The sequence below is a fragment of the Meleagris gallopavo genome, chromosome 4 (assembly GCF_905368555.1).
Source record: "Meleagris gallopavo chromosome 4, MGAL_WU_HG_1.1, whole genome shotgun sequence".
NCBI lineage: Eukaryota > Metazoa > Chordata > Aves > Galliformes > Phasianidae > Meleagris > Meleagris gallopavo.
Window position 1 is genome coordinate 25,577,751 of NC_139407.1, and position 20,114 is coordinate 25,597,864.

Here is a 20,114-nt window from a genome sequence, read left to right on the forward strand (position 1 = left end):
TACGTGTCCATAAACCCATGTACAGATCCACGTGAATGGGGACCATCACACTTTTCATCTTTGGAGCAGTATGGGACCATTGTTACATACTACCTCAGAGAATACTATCCAGAGCTTTCAGGAACAGAGATTTCCTGAGGATTTAGATGGGTTCTGTCGCAGTATCATTAAGGTTGGAAAAGACCACTAAGATCATCTAGTCCAGCTATCAGCCCATCTATGTCCTCTCCCAGCACATCTGCAGCTTGGTGTTTCTGGAAGGCAGAGCTCTTCCTGAAGCCCCTGAATGCAGACACAAGCTTCCAGCTGCAGGTAGAAATTTTCACTTGAGCATTAGGTAGCATGGGATATGCCCAGATAAACACACATTGATGCTACTCAGTGGCTGCTTCAACAGGGCACTGTTTCTCTCCCCCAGAGACATGACGTAGCCCAGGGGAACTGTTTCTGGCTGGCAACTGGTGTTTCTGCCCACTGGGACATGATAGTACTTCTGAGCACTATTCCCAGAGCTGGAGAGCTGTTTTGCAAGAGCTGAGGAATGACATCCATGTTTTGCAGTAATTCACAAACAGGACGTGAAGTGACAGTAAAGAGCTTAATTTTTTGCAAGATCAGCTGGTGCACAGATGTAGTAAATTTAGCACTTGTCTCACATCCCTCATTATGTGGTTATTCATCCTGTAAATTATTTTGCCCAGCCAAGAAATTCCCATGCCTTGGCAGGAGGCAGTGCTCCCAGTGATAAGGAACAACCAGAGGAAAAAGGGGACTTTCACCATTTCCACTTCCTACATACAAATTCCTACAAAAGCAGGGGAACAGCAGGATCATAGAAAAATTAAGGTTGGTAAAGATCTTTAAGATCATCCAGTCCAACCACCACGTTCACTAACAACGTCCCTCAGTGCCACATCCATACAGCTCTCGAACACTTCCAAGGACGGTGACTCCACCAATTCCCTGAGCAGCCTGTTTCAGTGCCTCCCCACTCCTTCTCAGAAGCAACTGTTCCTAATATCCAACCTGATCTTCCCCTGAGCTCAGTTCATTGCATTTGGACAAGCGGGAGTGCACCATATTTTGACTTTTGGGACTATTGGAGTTTGTAATATGTGATCTGTTGCAAGTAGGTGATGCTTTCCCTTTGATGTTCTGTTAAACTCTGAGCCCTTCTCAAGGGAAAGCCTTGCCCATGATGCTCTGTCCTAAAGTAGAACCAAACTCACTGCAGGTGAGCCCAGTGTGTATTTGGCCATCCCACAGCCATCAGCATTCTGGGTGCAGGTCATCCTGGCTCTGGTATTTGCCACGGATCCCACTTAGCAAACATGGGGCTGAGCAATTCCAGCTGTGCTCTGGGACAACAGAGCAACATCCTCAAGAGAGAGCATTGAGTGGAAATGAACTTCACACACAGCTTTGCAGAAAACTGCTTTTTGCACAAAGCTTTGCAAAAAGCATGGTGACTTGTTTTTTCCCAATCCCCTGCCATCTCAGCATCCCCGTTTCCTATTCCAATGGCAAAATTTCCTCCTCCAAGAAGAGGGCACACAAATGGAAAGATCTGCACGCATAGAACAAATGTGGAAAGAACAACGTCGCCTTGTTGTACCTTGCGAAATCACTGGAAAGTCACCCGACTCCTGTGGCACAGAAGCACAGGCAGCAGAATAGCTCACAGCACTTTTTGCACCCTGTATGAACCCCGCAGTCACATTTCCATGTGCTCAACCAGAAGCGAGCCCCAAAAATCTTGCCGTCAACCCCAAATGTAAGCATTTTGTAGGGCACCCTGTCCCAGGCAAGGGCTTGGTGCAGAACAGATGAGTTACAATCATAGAATCATTAAGGTTGGAAAGATCACCAAGATTATCTAGTCCAATTGTCAGCCCATTCTCACCATGCCCACTAATTATGTACCTCAGTGCCACATCTTCCCTCTTCTTGAACATTTCCAGGGATGTTGACTCCACCACCTCCCTGGGCAGCCTGTGCCAATGCCTCACCACTCTTTCTAAGAATAAACATTTCCTAATATCCAACCTGAGCTTTCCCTGGTGCAACCTGAGGTCATTCCCAGGCATCCTGTTGCTGATAAGTGGGAGATGATGCTGACCTCCACCAAGCTACCACCTTCATTCAGACAGTTGTAGAGAGAGATAAGGTCTCCCCTCTGAGCCTTCTCTTCTCCAAATTAAATTATCTCATTTCTCTCAGCTGCTCTCCATAAGACCCCTACGTGCTCCAGAACCTGTACAGCTCCATTGTCCTTTTCTAAACACACTCCAGGGCCTCAATGTCTTTCTTGTAGTGAGGGGCCCACAACAGAGTACTCAAGATGTGGCTTCACCAGAACTTAGCCCAGAGGGACAATCACGTCCCTACTCCTGCTGGCTGCACTATTCCTAACATAAGCCAAGATGCATCTGGCCTTCTTGATCACCTAGGCACTACTGCTGGCTCAGGTTCAGCCATGCATCGACCAACACAAGCAGAACATTTTCATCCATGCAGCTCTCCAGCCTCTCTGCCCCAATCTCGTAGCAATACATGGGGTTGCTGTGACCAAAATGCAGCACCCAGCACTTGGTCTTGTTGAAGCTCATACAATTGGCTTCAGCCCACTGATTCTGCCTGTCCAAATCCCTCTAGAGGCTCCTCCTACCCTCAGGCAGATCAATTCTTCCTTCCCAACTTTGTGTCATCTGCAGTACTTTGATATTTTGTCTGACTATTAAAAAAAGAAGGTGGCACTGAGAACCTCAGTATTCTCTCATCCTCAGTGATAATATGTTCCCCTCTACATCCAACAAAAGTGGGAGAAACTCACTGACCCGCCTCTAGCTGTTAATATATATTTGTATAACCACTTTCCTTTTAACAATGGCAGCCAGATGAAGTTCTTGCCTGGCTTTTGCCTTTTTAATTTGAGTTGGAACAGTGGCAGGCAGGAGAGTAGCCCACATACCTGCAACTGCCTGCACACAGGGCCTCTAGTCTGCAGCCTGCTCCTCCAGCTCCAGGAGAGCTGAGATATGGCACAGGGCTGCCGGGATCAGCTATGACCCCACCGCTCAACCTGAACCCAGACTCAGCCATGGCTGCACACCACAAACCACCTTGCTTTTGTACAAGTTTCATGTTTTTTGTGAGTGGTTTTCATGACTTCTTCTCCAGGACTGGAGGGGGACGGATGCAGCGCTGAGTCAGCATGAAAACAAATATCTCCCCCGGGTGCTGCGTGCCTGGAGTGGGAGGAAAAACCCAGCCGTGGGCATGGCGGGGGAAATTAGAGAGCTGGGTACCTGGTCTGGGAAGGAAACAGCCTGATCTGATTTTGTGGGGGGAACCAAACACTGGCAGATTGTGTCAAGGCACAGGAAAGTGGCACAGCATGGCTGACAGAATGGCAGCACTGATGCTTTGAGTCCCAGTCCTCTTCTGTGCCTCCCCGTACTTTTGGAAGGGGGGGAGGGGTATTTTGGAGCAGGAAAGAAGATAATCACATCCAGATTTAGGAAATAACATTTTGCACATAATTCTTAGTGGCTACCTAGAAAGATTGTTGGTTGAGTTTGCAGCTATAAATTTGGCAGAATAAATGGCAAACTGTGGTTGGCATATGGATGCAAAGCAGGAAGTGAGCTGTAGCTATACATTAACTAGAGAAAAGGAGAGCCTAAGAAACTTGGTTAATGAGCAGGCTAGCAAACAAACAGCAAGAAGGGGAAGCCAGCTCTGCAGACACATATACGACATCAGGGATTTGCATTAGGAACACTGGGGTCAATAAATAACAAGCCAGAACTGCAGGTTGCTTACTGAGCCTTGCTTATCACCAAAAAGTCAGATGACTTCTCCTCATCCACGGAAAATGTGAGCACAGAGAGTGACACACAGTTTTGGGAAGAAACTTCCATTCTGTATGGAGAAACTCCATCTGCTAAGCCCAAAATAGCTGATGTTGAAACACAGCTTAAGTTGCAGCCAAGCAATCAACCAGGCAGCAGGAGGCAGGGCTGGAATGGGAGCAAGGTGTTAGCAGTTGGTAGGTATGGCACAGGCTCTCCAGGGTAGTGGTCATGGCCCCAAGCTGTCGGAGCTCAAGGAGCTTTTGGTCAATGCCATCAGACATAGAATTTGGATTTTGGGTGGTGCTGTGTGTAGCCAGGAATTGGACTCAGTGGTACTTGTGGATCCTTTTCAATTCAGGATATTCTGTGGTTCTATTCCTATAGCCCTGCTGTGCTGGTTCACAGGCACAGGTATAGAAACACACACAAAGTTAATGTGTGACATCCCCCTCACTGCACCTAATGAAATTCTGAGTCACACGGAAGTAACAAAATAAATGGAAAAAACCAACACTCTGGATGTGTGCAATGCCAGAAATCCTAATGCAAATAACTGAAGCTCCCTGCTTGAAGCTTGAGATGGAAAGAAGAGGGCTCGATAACGTAGAATTTCCGCCAAAGGTAACTACAACTAAAGCACGGTAGCTTCCTGGCAGCTATCCCAGGAAGATGTTCAGACTTTCATTCTACCTGTCATCTACTTACTATGATATTAAAACAAGAGGTTCAAATCACTTTCAGCACAGGTAGTTTAGACTGGATATCAGGAAGAAATTTTTTTGTACTAAGGGTGGTGAGGTACTGGCACAGGTTGCCCAGATGGTTGGTGGATGCCGCATACCTGAAGACATTCAAAGTAAGGCTGGTCTGAGCACCTGATAGAGCTGTAGATGTCCCTGGTAATTGCAGGGGGGTCGGACTAGGTGGCCTTTAAGGGTCCTTTCTGATGCAAACTATTCTGTTTTAATATTAATTTTGTCCCTGCCCCTGTGTGCGTTGCTGCACAGGATAAACTGGTCCTTGCTGATCGTGCACTTATCAGTCCTGGGTAAGGTTTAAAAAAGGATCACTTTGCCCATCAATTGTCAGCTCATGGCTCAGCACCGCCTACACATCAGACATGGCAATGATGCCCGAGAGAAGCTCAAATCTCACCCCTAACCCACAGCTATGCCCACGTTTCTCTCAACACACTGATTTCCCATCAGCTACTACTCTCCAGGAAATCTCGATCCGCACAGAACCTGCCCTAACGAGTGCGGGGGGAAATGGGGCTTTCCAATGCAAACAGCAGGCGGTTGGCTTGTTTGTGTTTTTCTTTCAGTGCAGTAATCTCTTGCAGGACAGTCTAGGAAGGCAGAGGAGAAACGTGTCTTCTGTGAAATGTAATTAACATGGTGATCTTCCTGTCACAAGGTATAATTGCAAATAGAACCCAAAGCACAAGAATGGGGCTATTTTGAGTTATGGGTTGTGCATTTCAAAACAGTGCAACGGGTTTGGTCTGTAACACTGAAGAAGGGCAGACGTCTCTCTGCCTTCCTGTTTAGGGCAGCGGTCTGGGACGGGCTGCCACAACCTATAATGACAGCTGGCCTGCTGCTCCTTTCTCCCTGTCTATAAATGCAGTTCTCCAAAGAGTAAACATATGCCACAACACGCGCATGCTTGTGAGCTTCTGCTGGACACGACAAACTCCGTTCTGATCTCAGGTAGTTGTAAAACCCACGTACAAACACTGCTCCCCACAGCCCTCACATATACGTGTCTGCATGCACAGCAATGTGGGATGTTCCCACAAGATTCTAGAAATCACAGCCCACAGAGCTGAAAAAACATCCACCACTTCCTACCCTGTGCCCCAAAGGTGCTGCAGACATTACAGCTGAATCCTCTGATGTGCATTTCTCATGTCCAGGAACCTTCAGGTTCCTTCCTCCAGGATGATGCAAACCGATCCACACTATAGGGAGAAAAGAGATGGCAAAAGTACCCCTAGATATGCCTGGGGTGATAAGAAGACTGGGGTGATGGTAGTGGGACACAGGTGGTGGTGGGACTTGGGATGGAACCAGAAGCAGTGGTGGTGGAACAGACTGGGGGGACCTGAGTGGCAGTAGTGATAGTGATGATGATGGGACCTGGAGTGTTGGTAGGAGGATCTGGGTAGTGAGACCCAGGTGCTGGTGGTGTTGGGATATGAAGTGGGTTCTTGAGTGCTGCTGGTGGTGGGACCAGGGTGATGACGGAAAGATATGGGGTGGAAGCAGGACCCAAGTGGTGGTGGGACATGGGTTGGAACTTTGGAGCAGTGGTGGTGGTGGTGCATGAGGTAGAACTTGGAGCAGTGGTAGTAGCACTATGGTAATAGTGAGACAGCTGGGTAGTGGAGGGAACCTGGGGTAGTAGTGGACCCACCTGCTGCTCGCTCCTGCTCTGGTGGGCACAGGACTGCACATCTCCAGTCTGGGCTTGCAAACAGGCTGGTGGCTTGGGAAAAGAAACAGCTGCTGCCCTCCCAAAAAGCAGAGGAGGGGCTTCCTGGGGGCTAAATAGCTGTGAGGCAGGGAAGCTCTGGAGAAGTTTTGAGCTCTTCTTGGTGCAGCTGTGTGTATTGCCTTGGGAAGGAGTGACACCTGAGAAAACTAGATGTTTTATCTGCTAGGGCTGCAGCCAAAAACCAGTGCATGTCATGAGAAAGGTGCTGAGATGCTGAACATCACTGGCAGACGTGATGGTTTCTGCGGAGTACTGCAGTGTGGATGTTGGACTTCCCTCCTGCGTGGGGAGGTACAAGAAACCCTACAGCACTGCCCCAAACGCCACCTGGTGACAGCTCCCAACCCAGGGACGCCACTGGGACCAGCGATGGAGTGCGTCACAGCTCCATAAACCAGGGCTTCCCCCAGCATCTGCAGCCCCACTGAGCCAGCGAGCACATTGTGCCAATAGCAAACACACTCTGCTGGAATGCCCCAGTAAGCAGCCTTTCCTCGGGAAACTTGGAAGGGTTGGAAGGGTTCCTTCCAACTCAAACAGTTCTATGATTCTATGAAACACACAGCTCTGTGCTTTTATCCCGTTCCTAGATGGTGCGTAGGCTGAGGAGCGCTCGCCCACCAAAACGTTTGCCCACTAGATGGTGCCCAACGCTCACTGGTGGCCATAGCCGGCATGGGGACGTGCTTGGGCTGGGGACGAAATTAGTCAAATGGCAGTCATAGTGACAGAAATGCCTTTATTTCTTCAGAAGCACGATGAAGTTGGAGGGCTTTTCTCCCCACGTTTTTCCTTGGAAACAATGCTATCCTACACCGCCGAGAGGGTGCTGCATCACCCTGACACTTTTGAGGGCGCTCCTCAGAAGGACCCCCGGCCGTGGGGATACCCTCTGACCTCGCCATCCTCCTCAGCGCTGTTGCTGTGGCTGCCCCACTGCCCCTCATAAGACTGGCTGCTGTCGGCGCTCCAGGGGTCAGCGTGGGCTGCGGGGGGCTGCAGAGGACCGCCCACCCCACTGAGGCCATATAGGGCCCGCTCATGCAGGCGCAGCCGGTCGGCGTGCCTCACCTGCTCCACCTGCCTGGAGTGCTCCAGCTCTGTCAGGCCCCCCATCCTTTGCCCTCCGTGCAGGTGGGCAAAGCCTCCTGCTACCTTGCTGCCCCTGGTGTTCTGGGCCTGGGGGTGGGCGCTGCCCCACATCCAGGGATCCCTTGGCACATCTGTGGACTTTCCCATGGCATTTCTTTTGTCCCCATTATAGGCTCTGCTAGGGGCTGGCCTGGCCACCCCCAACACTCCAGGTGCTGGTGCTGCCCCTGGCCAAACCCTGGCCCGGTTCCTCTCTGGGGCCACAATTCCCTCCACGGTGTTGGGTGCTGGCACCACCTCTAGCCTCGCTGCTTGTCCCAGCCTGGCTGATTCTGGTCGCATCCTGGCCCTGTGCCTCTCTGAGGTCACTGTTTTCCCCACCATGCTGGGTACTGGTGCTACTTCTTGCAGAGCCCTGTTCCTGTGCCTCTCTGGGACTGCTGTCTCCACTATGCCAGGTGCTGATGCCACCTCCGTCCAGGTCCTGATCCCATGCCCCTCTGGGACCACCATTCCTCCCACCACACCAGGTGCTGGTGCCACCTCTTGCTGGGCCCTAGCCCTCTGTCGCTCTGGGCCTGCTGTCCCCACCTCCCTGCTCTCTCCTTGCCCTGCAGTGGACATCTGGCTCCCTTTCCTAGATGGTGTGCTGGCAGCAGTGCTGCAGTCCCCCGTAGTCAGCCCTAAGGAGGCTGTACCTCTGGTACCCCGAGTTGTCATGGTAGCAGGAAGGCTATGCTTTCCCATTGGCCTCTGCCCGCTTCTCCCCTTGCCTCTTTGGCCACCGGCTGTTATGATGACAGTGGCATCATCACCAGTGCCCTCCCAAAGGCTGGGGGCCCCCAGCTCTTGTCCGCTGTGGATAGCAGTGGCACCATCCCCACTGTTTCCCACAGAAGGGTGGCCCCCAGACCTACTGGCGGCACTGTCCCCATGATGCAGGGTGTCCATGGTGGCTGATTCCTCAGGGTGTCCATGAGGCCTGGCAGTCACCGCCATAGGGATGACATTGGCCTCTCTGGTAGCACCAGTGCTGCCCATACTGCTGTCATTCTCACCCACTTGGATGTTGGGTCTTCCAACGAAAATCTTCACCTCATCTTCTGGAGAGATATGTGTTTCACCGTCCTGCCCCTGGGTGATGGTGACAGCGTCTACATCAGGGATGAATGCAAACTCATCTATGCCTTCCGCATCCACATGGACATCCTCCTTCTTGGTGACAGAGGTGATGGCAGAGTCTCCCGTCCCCACGGTGCCCACTTGCCCTTGGTCGGGCACAGTGGCATGGCTGCTGTCCTCACCCCCAACCCCTTCCGAATCGGTGGCCCTCTCCCTCCCCGCTGTCACAGCCCCATCCACCAGGACTCCCAGTGTAACACCGTTACCACCATTGCCATCTCCATGAGGTCCACCAGGGTGAGTGCTTTGGGGGAGGCCATCTTCACCATCAATGATCTCCCCCAGCAACATCGAACCCATGTCACCGCTGCCTTCCACACTGGTCGAGGTGGGATACACACCATTGCTGTCAATGATACTGGGGCGCAGAGCACGGCCTTCCCCTTTGCTTGCTGGAGTGATGTGGCTGTGGGGCTTGGGGCTCTCCTTGTCCTCTGGCACATGGCTGCTTCCAATACCTTGCCCCAGGGCCTCCCCATCCGCCTTACCCAGCCAGCGGCCATGGACTGTGCCCTGGTGGTCACCTTCTTCTTTCTGTGGGGGCATGGGGAGGGTAGGCACAGGGCAACAGGAACACCTCAGCATCCCATGCTGTGCTCCCATGCTGTGCTCACCTTGACCTGTGTCTGGTTTCTCCGCGTGAAGTAGTATATGTATTTGAATAGATAGAAGCCGTGTTTGGTGTTGCAACCTTTCAGCAGTATCTTGGGTGAAAGAGAAAAAAATTATTTCCTCCCATCCCATCACTTACGTGCACAGTGTGTCTCCATCCCATCGCACTCAAGTCCCCCTTTTCTCCCTTTCCACACCCATTTTAGTGGAATGTAATCTACCTGGTGCTGTCCAGGGCAGTTTCCTCTCACCCTGGATGGAGGTGGCACCTGCAGGCAGGAAAGTATCAGCGTTAAATGAGTATTCAGTGGAGTAATAAATGAAGTAATCAGTGGGGTATATAATGGAGTATTCCAATAGGTTAACTGATGTGTTAGTTAGTAGTGTATTAGATGGGTTATTTGATGGGTAGTTAATAGGGTAGTCGATAGAGAAGCTACTGGGATATGTAATGGTTTACTTGATGGGTCAGTTAATAGGGTATTAGATGAGGTTTTCAATAGGGTAGTCAACGAGATATTTGATGGGGATAATTAAGGGAGTATTTGAGGAGGTAGTATATGGGATATTTGATGGGATTATTGATTGGAGTATGGGTATTTGATGGAGTAGCCAATGGGATATTTGGAGTGTTCAATGGGGCATTGAGTAAGATAGTTAATGGGATATTTGATGGAATATTCCATGAGATGTTAGATGGGGTATTTGGCTGAGCAGTTAATAAGGTAGCTGGAGTGTTATATGAGATATTCTGTGGAGTATTAGATGGGATATTGAATGGGGTATTCAATGGGATAGTTAATAGAATAGTTAATGGGATAATTAATGGGATGTTGGATGGCATATATGATGGGATAGTTAATGGGATAGTTAATGGAGTATTTTACAGAATAGTTGATGGGGTATTAGATGGGATATTGGATGAGCTATTCAATGGGATAGTTAATAGAGTAGTTAATGGGGTGTTCAATGGGGTAGTTAGAAGGGCAGTTAATGGGGTGCGGACAGAGTGGTGGATGGAGCAGTTAGTGGGACATTAGATGGGCTATTCAACGGGGCATTGGAAGGGGCATTCCCGAAGGCAGTGCCATACTCACGGGCATGGGCAGCACGGTGCCCAGCAGGTAGAGGCAGAGGCAGAAGAGGGCTGCACGCATCGTGGCTGGCTCCTGGGGGCACAGCATGACCCGCTGTGAGGTGCAGTCCTGTGCTGCAGACTGAGGGCAGGGGGGAGGGAGGTTACCTGTGCTGCTCGGAGCCCAGTTCCGCAGGCGATGCTGGGGGCTCTGCACCCTGTGCCGAAATTTAAAGTTGCCCAGGGGTGCCCAGAGCCAATCAGCTCCAGCCCAGGGCCATTTGTCAAGGTCCGCGGGTGCCGGGGGGGAGTAATTTCCATCTAAAAATGTGCCTGTGGTGGCAGGCAGCTATCAAATGTTCCACCTGGCCGCACAAACAGAAAGCATGATGTATAAATATCTGCCCCAGGGCCACAATTGCCTGATAATTAGTGCGGCACAGAGCCAGTCCTGCTGCTGTGGGGACAGGGCCATGGGAATGCCGGAGCTGACGCGGGGACCAGGCCCTGACGTTGGCAGCCACCTCAGGGCCTTATTGGTGCATTTGTGGTTGCGGGTCTGGGCAGGGTGCAATGTAATGAGATTATTGCCTGAGTATTGCCTTGCCTCTGCCATTGGATGCTGCATTTATCCCACTGTGCCCCAAACCACTTTTTTGGAGGGGACCACATTGAGGCACTTTCCGCTGGCTGGTAGAAGGCAATGTGCAAAGTCCACACCCCAAACAACCAAAACCCCATAGTTTGCAGGGATCCCCACGGCGCACACAACATACGGTCAGAAGCAAACCAAGCCTTGTGCATGAGCTTCACTTGTTGCTTTATTGTGTTTCTGCGATACATGGATGACAATATTCAGGCCAGGGCGGTGTTGCGTGTTCCACCACTCACTCACTGGCTGTAGTAGTAATCCTGCCCATAGATGTCATAGCCATGCCCCTTGTAGTAGCCGTACTCATCCTCATAGGCGCGGTAGCTGTCCCCACGTGCTGGCCCCTCCTGGTCCCCATAGCTGCCCTCAGTGGGACCTTCATCTCCGCGGGCTCCCACTGTCACCTCATATTCCCACTGCTCCCCAGCTGTAGTGGCCTCAGAGTGCTGCTCGTTGCCCAATGTGGTCACCTCATCCTGTGCAGTGGTAGCAGCAGTAGTGGTGGCTTCAGCTTCCTCCTCCTCCTCTTCTTCCTCTTCCTCCTCCTCCTCCTCCTCTTCCTCCTCCTCTTCCTCAGCCACCGCAGTGCTGTTCCCGTGGGGTGCCTCTGCCGTGGTGTTGGTGCTGGTCCCATTGACACTGACATCCTGCTCCTCTACCTCTTCTTCTTCCTCCTCCTCCTCCTCCTCCTCCTCTTCCTCATCACTGTCCTCATCACCCGAGTCACCCCGTGTGCCCTTCTGGCCCCCTTTGCAGCCCTGCGGCACACAGGGACAGGGCAATAAATAACCCGGCATCAGCCACACCTCAGGGCTCTGAATTCAGAGAGCTCACCTGATGGGTGGACGCAGCATCACCCCCCAGCTCCGTATCACCGGGGGTCAGGCCCTCACCTGCTGCCTGAGTACCTGCATGGGACGGTGCCTGTGGAGTGAGGAGGAGACACAACAAGAGGCTCACACTCATCCAAAAAACTGTGGGATGGTTCAGATGCAAGTCCCTGAATTTCTGCATGCTGGAGGCCTATACTCACCCCCCCGTCCTCCTCCTCCTCTGAGCCGTCCTCCTCTTCCTCCGAGGAGTCACTGCCCTACGTGAAGGGAGAGTAGAGCCATTGCCATCAGTACCATGGGCATCAAAGCCTCAGCCCAGAGGGGGCTTTTTGAGGCAATATCCCTGCACATGAGGCTGGGACCCACGGAACCCAACGGACCCACCTTGTAGCGATGCAGCGGCGGGTAGGCGTAGCGGTACAGGTAGTACCGGTGCCGGCTCTTCAGCACCTGCCAGGAGAGGAAGGGAGTCAGCCCTCCAGCTTGGGGGGCCGCAATGCTCCAGCACTGTAGTGGCACAACCCTACCGCATTCTCCTCTGAGTCGCCTGCCCGGGCTCTGCGCAGCCAGCTCCTCACTGAGAAGGCGGAGGCGGTGGCCAGCAGGCAGGCAAGCAGCAGCGCCGTCCTCATGGTGCCACTGGGCCAGCACTGATTTCTTGTGGCCGCTGCCCTGCGGGTTATAAGGCAGTCGCGGCCCCCCCCGCCACAGCCTGTCGCCGCCCTGCCCTGGCTCTGCCCGCCCAGAAAACCCCCAAATTTTGAAGTGCCCTGCTGCCAGAAGGGATGCACCACAGCACTTAATTGAGGGTCTGGCCAGGGCTGGAGGGTATAATAATGTGTTGGGCCTTGGTTAAAATAAATATTGGGAAATCTGGTTTGGGGGTTGTTTTCTTTTTCTTTTTCTTTTTTTTTTTTCTTTTTTTCTTTTTTTTGCCACCTCCCTTTTTGGGAAATTCTGCCACTGTAAAGCAACTCCCCCCCAAAAAAAGAAAGAGTGACCTCACCACAGTCCCTTGGGTGAAAGCATCGATGGAGAACAGGCTGAGAATGCAAGCAGAGGAGACTGCCTGGAGACATCCCTTTCTGCAGCATGAAGAAGAGACCACATGGGACAGAGCCACAGTGAGACCACCACATAGTCCCAACTTCCCATGGGGTGACATGGGCTGGGGACGCGCTGCTTCCCATCAGTGCAGGTCAGACCACACCGATTTCTGTCCTCGCCTCCATCCCCACATCAGCTTGGATGTTTTGGGAAACAGCTCGTGCTGTTCCCATATCTGAGTGGGGCAGAGGAGTCCCTGTGGCCACCCAGAGGTCCAGTGGCACTAGTGCCCCGAGTGACCACCCCATTCCCATCCCAAAAGGCACAGCTGCCCATGGTGTCCCTGCAGTCATAATTACAGGGGACACACAGGGCTGGCCACAGCTTTCAGCCAACACTGCCTCTGGCCAGGAAAAGCCACAAAAGAAATAAAAATAAAAGGAAATATCTTTAAAAAGCAGTGTGGTTTTCCAATGCCAGCACTGCACTCGCTGCTAAAGAGGTGAAAAATGTGGGGCTAGAAGGGCAAAATGGGGATGGGCATCAACAATGGTGATGGGGATGGGGACAAGCACAGCTTGCTGAGTTTGGAGTCTAAATTTAATTGGAGAGTGCTGCCAGGGGTGATTTTTAATGTAATTAGAGGGACACTGGTTTAAAAAAAGAACTTTGACTCTAAAAGCGCTGATTTCACCCAAGATCCCTAAAAAAAGCTGGGGCATAATGACCGCATACCCAGTGCCTATTTTAGCTGGCAAGGCAGAGCACGGTCTGGCACCAGCCAGCCCCGTGTCCCTGTGGTGCCACACGTGGGGCTCGGCCCCACAGAGCGCAACCCAACACCTACAGGCTCCACAATGGGCTCATTAGGGCAGGTGATGACGAACGCAGGGCCCCCCAGGAGAAGGAGGAGGAGGAAGGTGAGGAGGGCACCCTGTGCTCTGCCCCATGGAGCCATGTCCCATCCCGGTGCTACCCAGCACGTTGCAGTGCGCGGTGGGTATTTTTGCAGCATGGTGAGGCGGTGCCATCTCCCTGCAGCTATGCTGGCAGGAAACCTCAGCACCAAAAATAAGCACAGCAAACACAGGCAGGAGCGCACGGTTCTTAGCTAAATGCATCAGGCCATAGGTATGAACATCGGACCTGGCTCCTTGCATCAATTCAATCTGTGTTTTATGCCATTTCCCACGTTACGTGGGAGGAAGACAGGTGAAGGGAATTAACGCTATGCGTAGTGCTGCTGTAGTTCTGGATCCAACAGCAATATGGAGCTGCAAGGCATGGACAAGGAGCTGAGCATGTCAGGAAAGTGTTTTTACTAAGAGGGGTTTGGAAGTTCATGCACTGCAATGGACTTTTTGTGCTGTAAATAGACTTGGTGTATTGTAGGGGCTATGCTGTGCTGCAGCAGATCCCACACACAGGAGGAACGTAGGTCAGCACCGGCTCAGTCGGCAGAAGGCTGGTGCTGGCACAGCTCTGCTCCAGATTCAGCTCTGATACACAGAAACCTGATTCCAGACAAAGAGCCAAAGCAGTGCCTCTCTCCAGCTACGCACTGAAACCACTGTTCATGTCCCCTCTGCCCAGCCATGACCCTATGTCGCAGAGAGAAGCAGCAGCAAAGCTGCAGCATTGGGGTCTGATGGTTTTAATGTGAATCAAGGACATACACAGGATACATTTCAGCATGGAGAGATAAGTGCTGTGGACACAAAGAGGTTACAATTGAAGGCTTTCTGTACATTTCTTACAAAATATTACATACGCCCCCCCCAGCGTGGTATGATGTGCACCGACATGGTGCTGTGCGTTGCTCCCAGCAACAAGGGCAAGGAGAGAGTGTTGGGATACCCCCACCTGCAGGTCAGGACTCAGGACTTCCCACAGCTAGCCCCATCACTCATTGCCCACATGGCCAGCCCTCACCCTGTCTGTCTGCAGAAGCAGAGGCTGACCCAACTCCACCACCACAAACAAATGATGCAGCAGTGCCATCAGTACCCATCCTGGCAGTCATCATCGTCGAGCTCAGCAGCCTGCTTCCTGTGGTAGGCACCCGGCCGCCGCCTGTGGTTCTTCAGGCTGCGCACTGAGCTGGCATCCCCGCGGCTGGTAGCCTCCTGGGAGTGCTCATCATCATCATCATCATCCTCATCCTCCTCCGGGGAAGCACTGTTGGTGCTCTCTGTGGATGTGCTCTCTTCACTCACTGTCTTGTCCTCCTCACCCTCACTGTCCTCCTGGCTGCCCTCTGGGGATGAGCTCTGGCTCTCAGTTGATGCACTTGGAGCATCTTCGTCAGGCTTGGAGACATCTTCCTCTGTCTCCAAGCTGTCCTCTTTGGACCTGCTCTGTTCCTCCTCAGTGTCAAGGTCAGACATTGCACTTTTGTTTTCTGCGGACGCCCGCTCCTCCCTGCTGCTGTGTCCTTCGGGTGTGCTCACTGCCTCCTCTGAGCCGTCCTCTGCAGACTCCTCATCTGATGCCTCCTGTGATGGGCTGTCCCCATCCTCTTGGGATGGGCTGTCTTCGTCTTCCCTGGATGGACTGTCTCCATCCTCCTGGGATGGACTGTCCCCATCCTCCTGGGACGGACTGTCCCCATCCTCCCTGGACCTGCTGGCCTTGCTGTTCTCCTGTGAGTGACTCTTCTCCTCACTGTCTTCCACAGAGTTGGTGTCCTCAGTCTCTGGGGAGTGGCTGTCTTTGTCCTCCCAGGGGCTGCCAAAGTTTCCCCGGCCGCGATGCCTGCCACCCAGGCTGTCGAAGACTGAGGGGTCGTCACCCTGCATGCCTTCATTGCCCAACCCAATGCTCTCCTCATCATCCTCCTGGCTGCTGCTGCTGCCTCCTCCCCATCTGGAGCCGCCACGGTATCGGATGTGGCGGCGCGGGGCCATTGCACTCTCACTGCTGCTGCTGCTGCTACTGTCACCATGTCCTCCAGTGTCCCCAGTGCCGTAAGCAGGCCCTTCACCCTCTTCCTTATCCTCATCAAAGGTGTCATCTCCGCTGTCATCCTCCTCATCCCCAGGCCAGGCAGGCAGCCTGTTGTGCTCAGCAAGGTCTCGCTCCACATGGTTCCCAACGGCCATGTCCGCATCACCCGTGTCCCATGGCCCCACTCTGGCACGGAGGTGTCCATGATCTTCATCACCCAGGAGAGAACCCAGCGCATTTATCACATCCCCTGGTGCTGCGTCCTGTGGGCAACACAGCACGTTGAGTGCCCAAGCATCACCACATCCCTGCTGCTCCCAACCACAGCCCCGCAGCGCTTCCCAGCTCACCCCTTGGGGTTGGACAATGGGAGGAGAAGGCAGAGGCCCTTCTTAGCCATAGGCAGGCATGACTTTGGTCTTTAATAAGTTGTCATCTTGTACGGATACAAGTATATGGAAGCTTTGAGCTCAGGGAAACGCAGACCACAGCAGTTTGGAGCACAGAAACTCCTGTTCTTTTTAAGCGTGAGCACAGCATAACATACCAGGTTAGCAGAGATGGCATGAACTGAAGCCCCTCCAGCTCTAATGGCCCAAAGCAGTGGGCAAAGCTCCCAGACCCACAGCACTGCTCCCCCTCAGCACCCCATAAAGAACACCCTACAGCCACGGGGCACACCACCTTACCTCAGGCACTTGGGACACAGAGAGATGGCCAGGCACCTACACACAAAGAGAAAACCTTGGGTAAGTTTGGGGCAGAACCAGCATGTCTGAGAGAAGAACCAGCTGGATTTGGAGCAGAATCAGCTGGTTTCAGGTCTGTGCCGGGTACTTACGGGGTGGGCGCGGGCTGCAGCCCATAGCAGCAACATCAGCAGCACAGCCTTCATCCTGCAGCTGAGGTGTAGAAGCGCGTGGTGCTCGTGCTGCCGTCCCGGCACGGCTGCCTGGCATTTAACTGCTGCCCGGGGCCATGGACAGCCAATGGCACTGGGGCCAGGCACGGAGGTGTCAGCGGGAAACAGCCTCCCACGCTTCCTCCGGCGGGACGCCAGCCCCAAAAACAGCTGCTGGTGGGGGGGTGGGGGGAGGGTGTTGAGCAGCCAGCCCGGCCCTGTGTTTTCCTTGCTATATTTACCCCCTCAGTGCACACTTCCAGGCGTGACGTGCAGGAAATGAGGCACCCACGCTGGACCCCGGCCCTCGGATGTATAGTGTGGGGCAGGGGGAGGGAAGAGCAATAGGCACGCGTCCTTATGGGCATACAGTATGTGGATGTACCCGTGGATGGATACATCCAGTAGTCACTCCAGGGTCCCCTGGGACAAAGGACCGGGACCAGGACCATGCCAATGTCCCTGGAGTGTTACGTGCATTTTCTGTGTCACACCATTACACCCCTCCTCCTCCTCCGTCTCACCCTGCAGATGAGGTGGGATGTGTTTTCCTCTTGACCTGTGACCAAATTATACCCCTGGCCCCCGCCAGATGTGAGCATATATCACCAGCCTTATTTTAGGCGCCTCGAACAATTACCACCTGCTGTTGTTTGGCTCTTGGTGTCTGGCCTGCATCTAACTCAACCCCTGAAGACCCAGCGCCAGTGAACACAAAAACAGGCAATGCACAGCCAAACCCCTGGGAGACAAAACGCAGCTCAAAATTGGACTAAAATGCCCCAAATTCCAGGCATAGACTGCAGCACCTCTGTTCACCACCTTTCCCCAGGATGGAGATACCTGAAAGGCAGCCATGGCTGTCACTGAACTCTGCCATCATCATGCTATCCTCCAGCTAGATGCATTGCTGTAGCTGGGCAGAAGCATGGCCACAGCCACACCCTCACACCCTAGATGGGAACTAAGCAGAAGTGTGCCCACCTGCAGCAGGTGATGGCCCTTGGCTCCCCCAAAAAATGGTGCAAATAGAATCATAAAACCATTACGGTTGGAGAAGACCTCTTAGATCTCTACGTCCAACCACCAACCCATCTCCACCATGCCCACTGACCACGTCCCTCAGCACCACATCTCCACAGTTCTCAAACACCTCCAGAGACAGCAACTCCACCACTTCCTTGAATCCTGAAATCCTGAGCTTTGAGCGTCAGAGGGACAAAAGAAACATAAATGCAATGAACGAAAGGGCAGCTGGAAATGCTGCTCCCAACAACCACCTCTGAGCATCTTGACCACACGCACCGATCCAACCCTGGCCCTTGGGCTGGTGTTCATGTTCGTGCCAGCTGTCTCATATCACCTCTCAGGGGCATGGGGTCCAAGCATGGTGACACTATGTGCACTGTGCTTCGCTGGACAGAAATGGTCACCAAAAAGTGCACATTACACTTTTCCAAATGCCTCATTAATGCAAACACACACCTCAACACCAAAGCACATCATGACATCTCACATCTACTGAGTCAATACAGCTCAGAAACTTTCAGGTTACATCCGTATCTACCTGGTGCTGGCTGAACTACCCTTCCTGTTCTTGGTTTTGTTTTGCTTTTTTTTAATATGTCTTTTTAAGAATTCACTCCACTTTGGCCAATACAGAGCATTAGTTGAGTCAGTCTGGCTGAGGGGCAAAAAATAGCCATCTCTCTGTCTGCACTTTAAAATAGCTCCTCCCCAACGGGAGTCAAATGTTCCCGGGCCAGGAGGGATGTTTGTTTCTCTCCCTCTTTTTTAAACTTTTAATTTCAGCTTGCGTAGGCAATGTGGTCAAACACGACACAGCCCAGCACTGCGGCTCAGGGGCATCAGACTCAAGTCTCTAATACAGAGAGCACTGCACACCCCGGAGGACCAGTACTCGATTTAGCAGTCACATACAGGCAGCAGCAGCAGCATTGGAGCCACTTCCCGCTCATCACCTCCATACATTGTGAGTATGTGAGGATGTGAGTCCTGGCTGCTGCTCTTTCTCATCTCCCCTCAGGAAAATCACGTTACAAACACAGCCAAAACAGGTTTATTCAAAACTGATAATGAGAAAAAGAAAAAAAAGAAGCAATGCAAAACAGAAAAGTGATGATTGGTTTTGACAAACAGAGTTCCCCCTTGGGCTGGCTTTGTGCTATGCAAATAGGGAGCAGATCAGTGCTGCAAGGAGGGATGAGCCCAAGGAATCCGTATGGTCACAGCCAGGAATTCCTACAGTTATTTTAATAAAGAACAAGAAGGGGATGGTGGCATACTGGGTTAAGATGAACCATGAAAGCACCTCGTCTGTATAGCTCTACCTTGGTTGTAGAAATGTAGAAATAGAGCTGATGAAGTAATGGACTTTAAAAGCGTCTTCTTCTTCTTCTTCTTCTTCTTCTTTTTTTAATCTTATTCTGCATGTGCTTGTTTTCATTCTCTTTTTAATGAGATGCCACATTTTGTTGACATTTTTCCCCTCACTAAATTCTTAGGAAATAGCTCAGCTAGAAAACACTCATTGTCAGCTCATACGTATTTATTGTCACGCTCTCACCGAGTGCTCATTTAGACAGGGCATAGGACAGTGCCATCTCTATTTAGAAAGTGTAAGTTTTAAATTTCAGAAAACCATACGAACACTTACTCAGACTGTAAGAATTCAGTCTGAGTTCTGGATGCCCTCAGGAGGCATTTGAGTTTTCATTCTTTGGGGGTAAAATGGACAGATGGAATCAAGTACTCATTTAAATTGGTACAGAGGACAAAATTTAATCCCGTGAGATAATCACACATAAAAACCAGCATTATACAGTCCCTATAAATACCACTGCAATTATGCTCATAACTCCATCAGCACTGTCTGTTGAATAAAGGCCCAGGCCCCTAGCATGCCCTGGAGAAGGCACATCAGACTCCAAATGCTTTCTCACCATTTTTTCCCTTTGGTAAATTTAAAAAAAAATTAAAAAAAAAAAAAAAAAGAAAGCATAAACACATAAATAGATTATTATGGATACGACCACTGGTGTATTTACACAATTTCTTTATGTATTCTAAAGACCACCTGAATTTCAAGGTGTTTATATTATTCCTAATGCAGTGTAAAGCAAATCTGACAGAAAAGTCAGGTCTTTTTATTTCAGAACCAGAACTGACACTGAGGTTATATTGCACTTGACATACAGGAAACCTGTGAATCCATCCCTTGCACCTGGTATGCAAATGGTGGCTCAACACCACTCCCTTGTGGGCACAGGTCTGAAGGGCTACGACTGCACTGAGCGCACAGATGAGCACAGCTCCAATAACAACAAACCTGTCCTTGCAGTTGCCTGGCAATAAAACACAAGACAATTGTGTTACTAAGACCAGCTTCCCCCAACTC

General features: G+C 51.7%; 3 protein-coding genes across 4 annotated transcripts; all 3 read right to left on the reverse strand.

The window, feature by feature from the left end:
* Positions 1-7,078: 7,078 nt before the first annotated feature.
* On the reverse strand, positions 7,079-10,541 carry MEPE (matrix extracellular phosphoglycoprotein). Of its 2 annotated transcripts, XM_085221914.1 has the most exons (5): positions 10,486-10,541; positions 10,340-10,411; positions 9,464-9,511; positions 9,245-9,334; positions 7,079-9,164 (listed from the first exon to the last, which is right to left on the reverse strand). In XM_085221914.1, exons 2-5 carry the CDS (start codon positions 10,397-10,399, stop codon positions 7,218-7,220), a joined length of 2,145 nt encoding a protein of 714 aa, XP_085078040.1. In that variant the 5' UTR covers positions 10,400-10,411; positions 10,486-10,541; the 3' UTR covers positions 7,079-7,217. The 2 variants fall into 2 exon arrangements, with proteins under 2 accessions (XP_085078040.1, XP_010708028.2); XM_010709726.4 differs by lacking the exon at positions 10,486-10,541 and having other exon boundaries at positions 10,340-10,469.
* Positions 10,542-11,120: 579 nt separating this feature from the next.
* On the reverse strand, positions 11,121-12,665 carry IBSP (integrin binding sialoprotein). Its single transcript, XM_003205566.5, has 5 exons — positions 12,330-12,665; positions 12,187-12,252; positions 12,003-12,059; positions 11,804-11,893; positions 11,121-11,727 (listed from the first exon to the last, which is right to left on the reverse strand). Exons 1-5 carry the CDS (start codon positions 12,432-12,434, stop codon positions 11,209-11,211), a joined length of 837 nt encoding a protein of 278 aa, XP_003205614.2. The 5' UTR covers positions 12,435-12,665; the 3' UTR covers positions 11,121-11,208.
* Positions 12,666-14,500: 1,835 nt separating this feature from the next.
* On the reverse strand, positions 14,501-16,774 carry DMP1 (dentin matrix acidic phosphoprotein 1). The gene is made up of 3 exons (XM_010709725.4): positions 16,637-16,774; positions 16,485-16,520; positions 14,501-16,058 (listed from the first exon to the last, which is right to left on the reverse strand). Exons 1-3 carry the CDS (start codon positions 16,688-16,690, stop codon positions 14,850-14,852), a joined length of 1,299 nt encoding a protein of 432 aa, XP_010708027.2. The 5' UTR covers positions 16,691-16,774; the 3' UTR covers positions 14,501-14,849.
* Positions 16,775-20,114: the final 3,340 nt, after the last annotated feature.

Excerpts from the sequence above, each read along its gene's own strand:
- DMP1 (XM_010709725.4), bottom strand. The coding sequence starts at position 16,690 with ATGAAGGCTGTGCTGCTGATGTTGCTGCTATGGGCTGCAGCCCGCGCC. Across the intron at positions 16,521-16,636 it reads CTGCAGCCCGCGCCCACCCC|GTGCCTGGCCATCTCTCTGT; the intron begins GTAAGTACCCGG and ends CTTTGTGTGTAG. Across the intron at positions 16,059-16,484 it reads CTGTGTCCCAAGTGCCTGAG|GACGCAGCACCAGGGGATGT; the intron begins GTAAGGTGGTGT and ends TGTTGCCCACAG.
- MEPE (XM_010709726.4), bottom strand. The coding sequence starts at position 10,426 with ATGCTGTGCCCCCAGGAGCCAGCCACGATGCGTGCAGCCCTCTTCTGC. Across the intron at positions 9,335-9,463 it reads ACTGCCCTGGACAGCACCAG|ATACTGCTGAAAGGTTGCAA; the intron begins GTAGATTACATT and ends CTTTCACCCAAG. Across the intron at positions 9,165-9,244 it reads GAAACCAGACACAGGTCAAG|AAAGAAGAAGGTGACCACCA; the intron begins GTGAGCACAGCA and ends ATGCCCCCACAG.
- IBSP (XM_003205566.5), bottom strand. The coding sequence starts at position 12,434 with ATGAGGACGGCGCTGCTGCTTGCCTGCCTGCTGGCCACCGCCTCCGCC. Across the intron at positions 11,894-12,002 it reads AGGAGGAGGAGGACGGGGGG|GCACCGTCCCATGCAGGTAC; the intron begins GTGAGTATAGGC and ends CTCACTCCACAG. Across the intron at positions 11,728-11,803 it reads ATGCTGCGTCCACCCATCAG|GGCTGCAAAGGGGGCCAGAA; the intron begins GTGAGCTCTCTG and ends TGTGTGCCGCAG.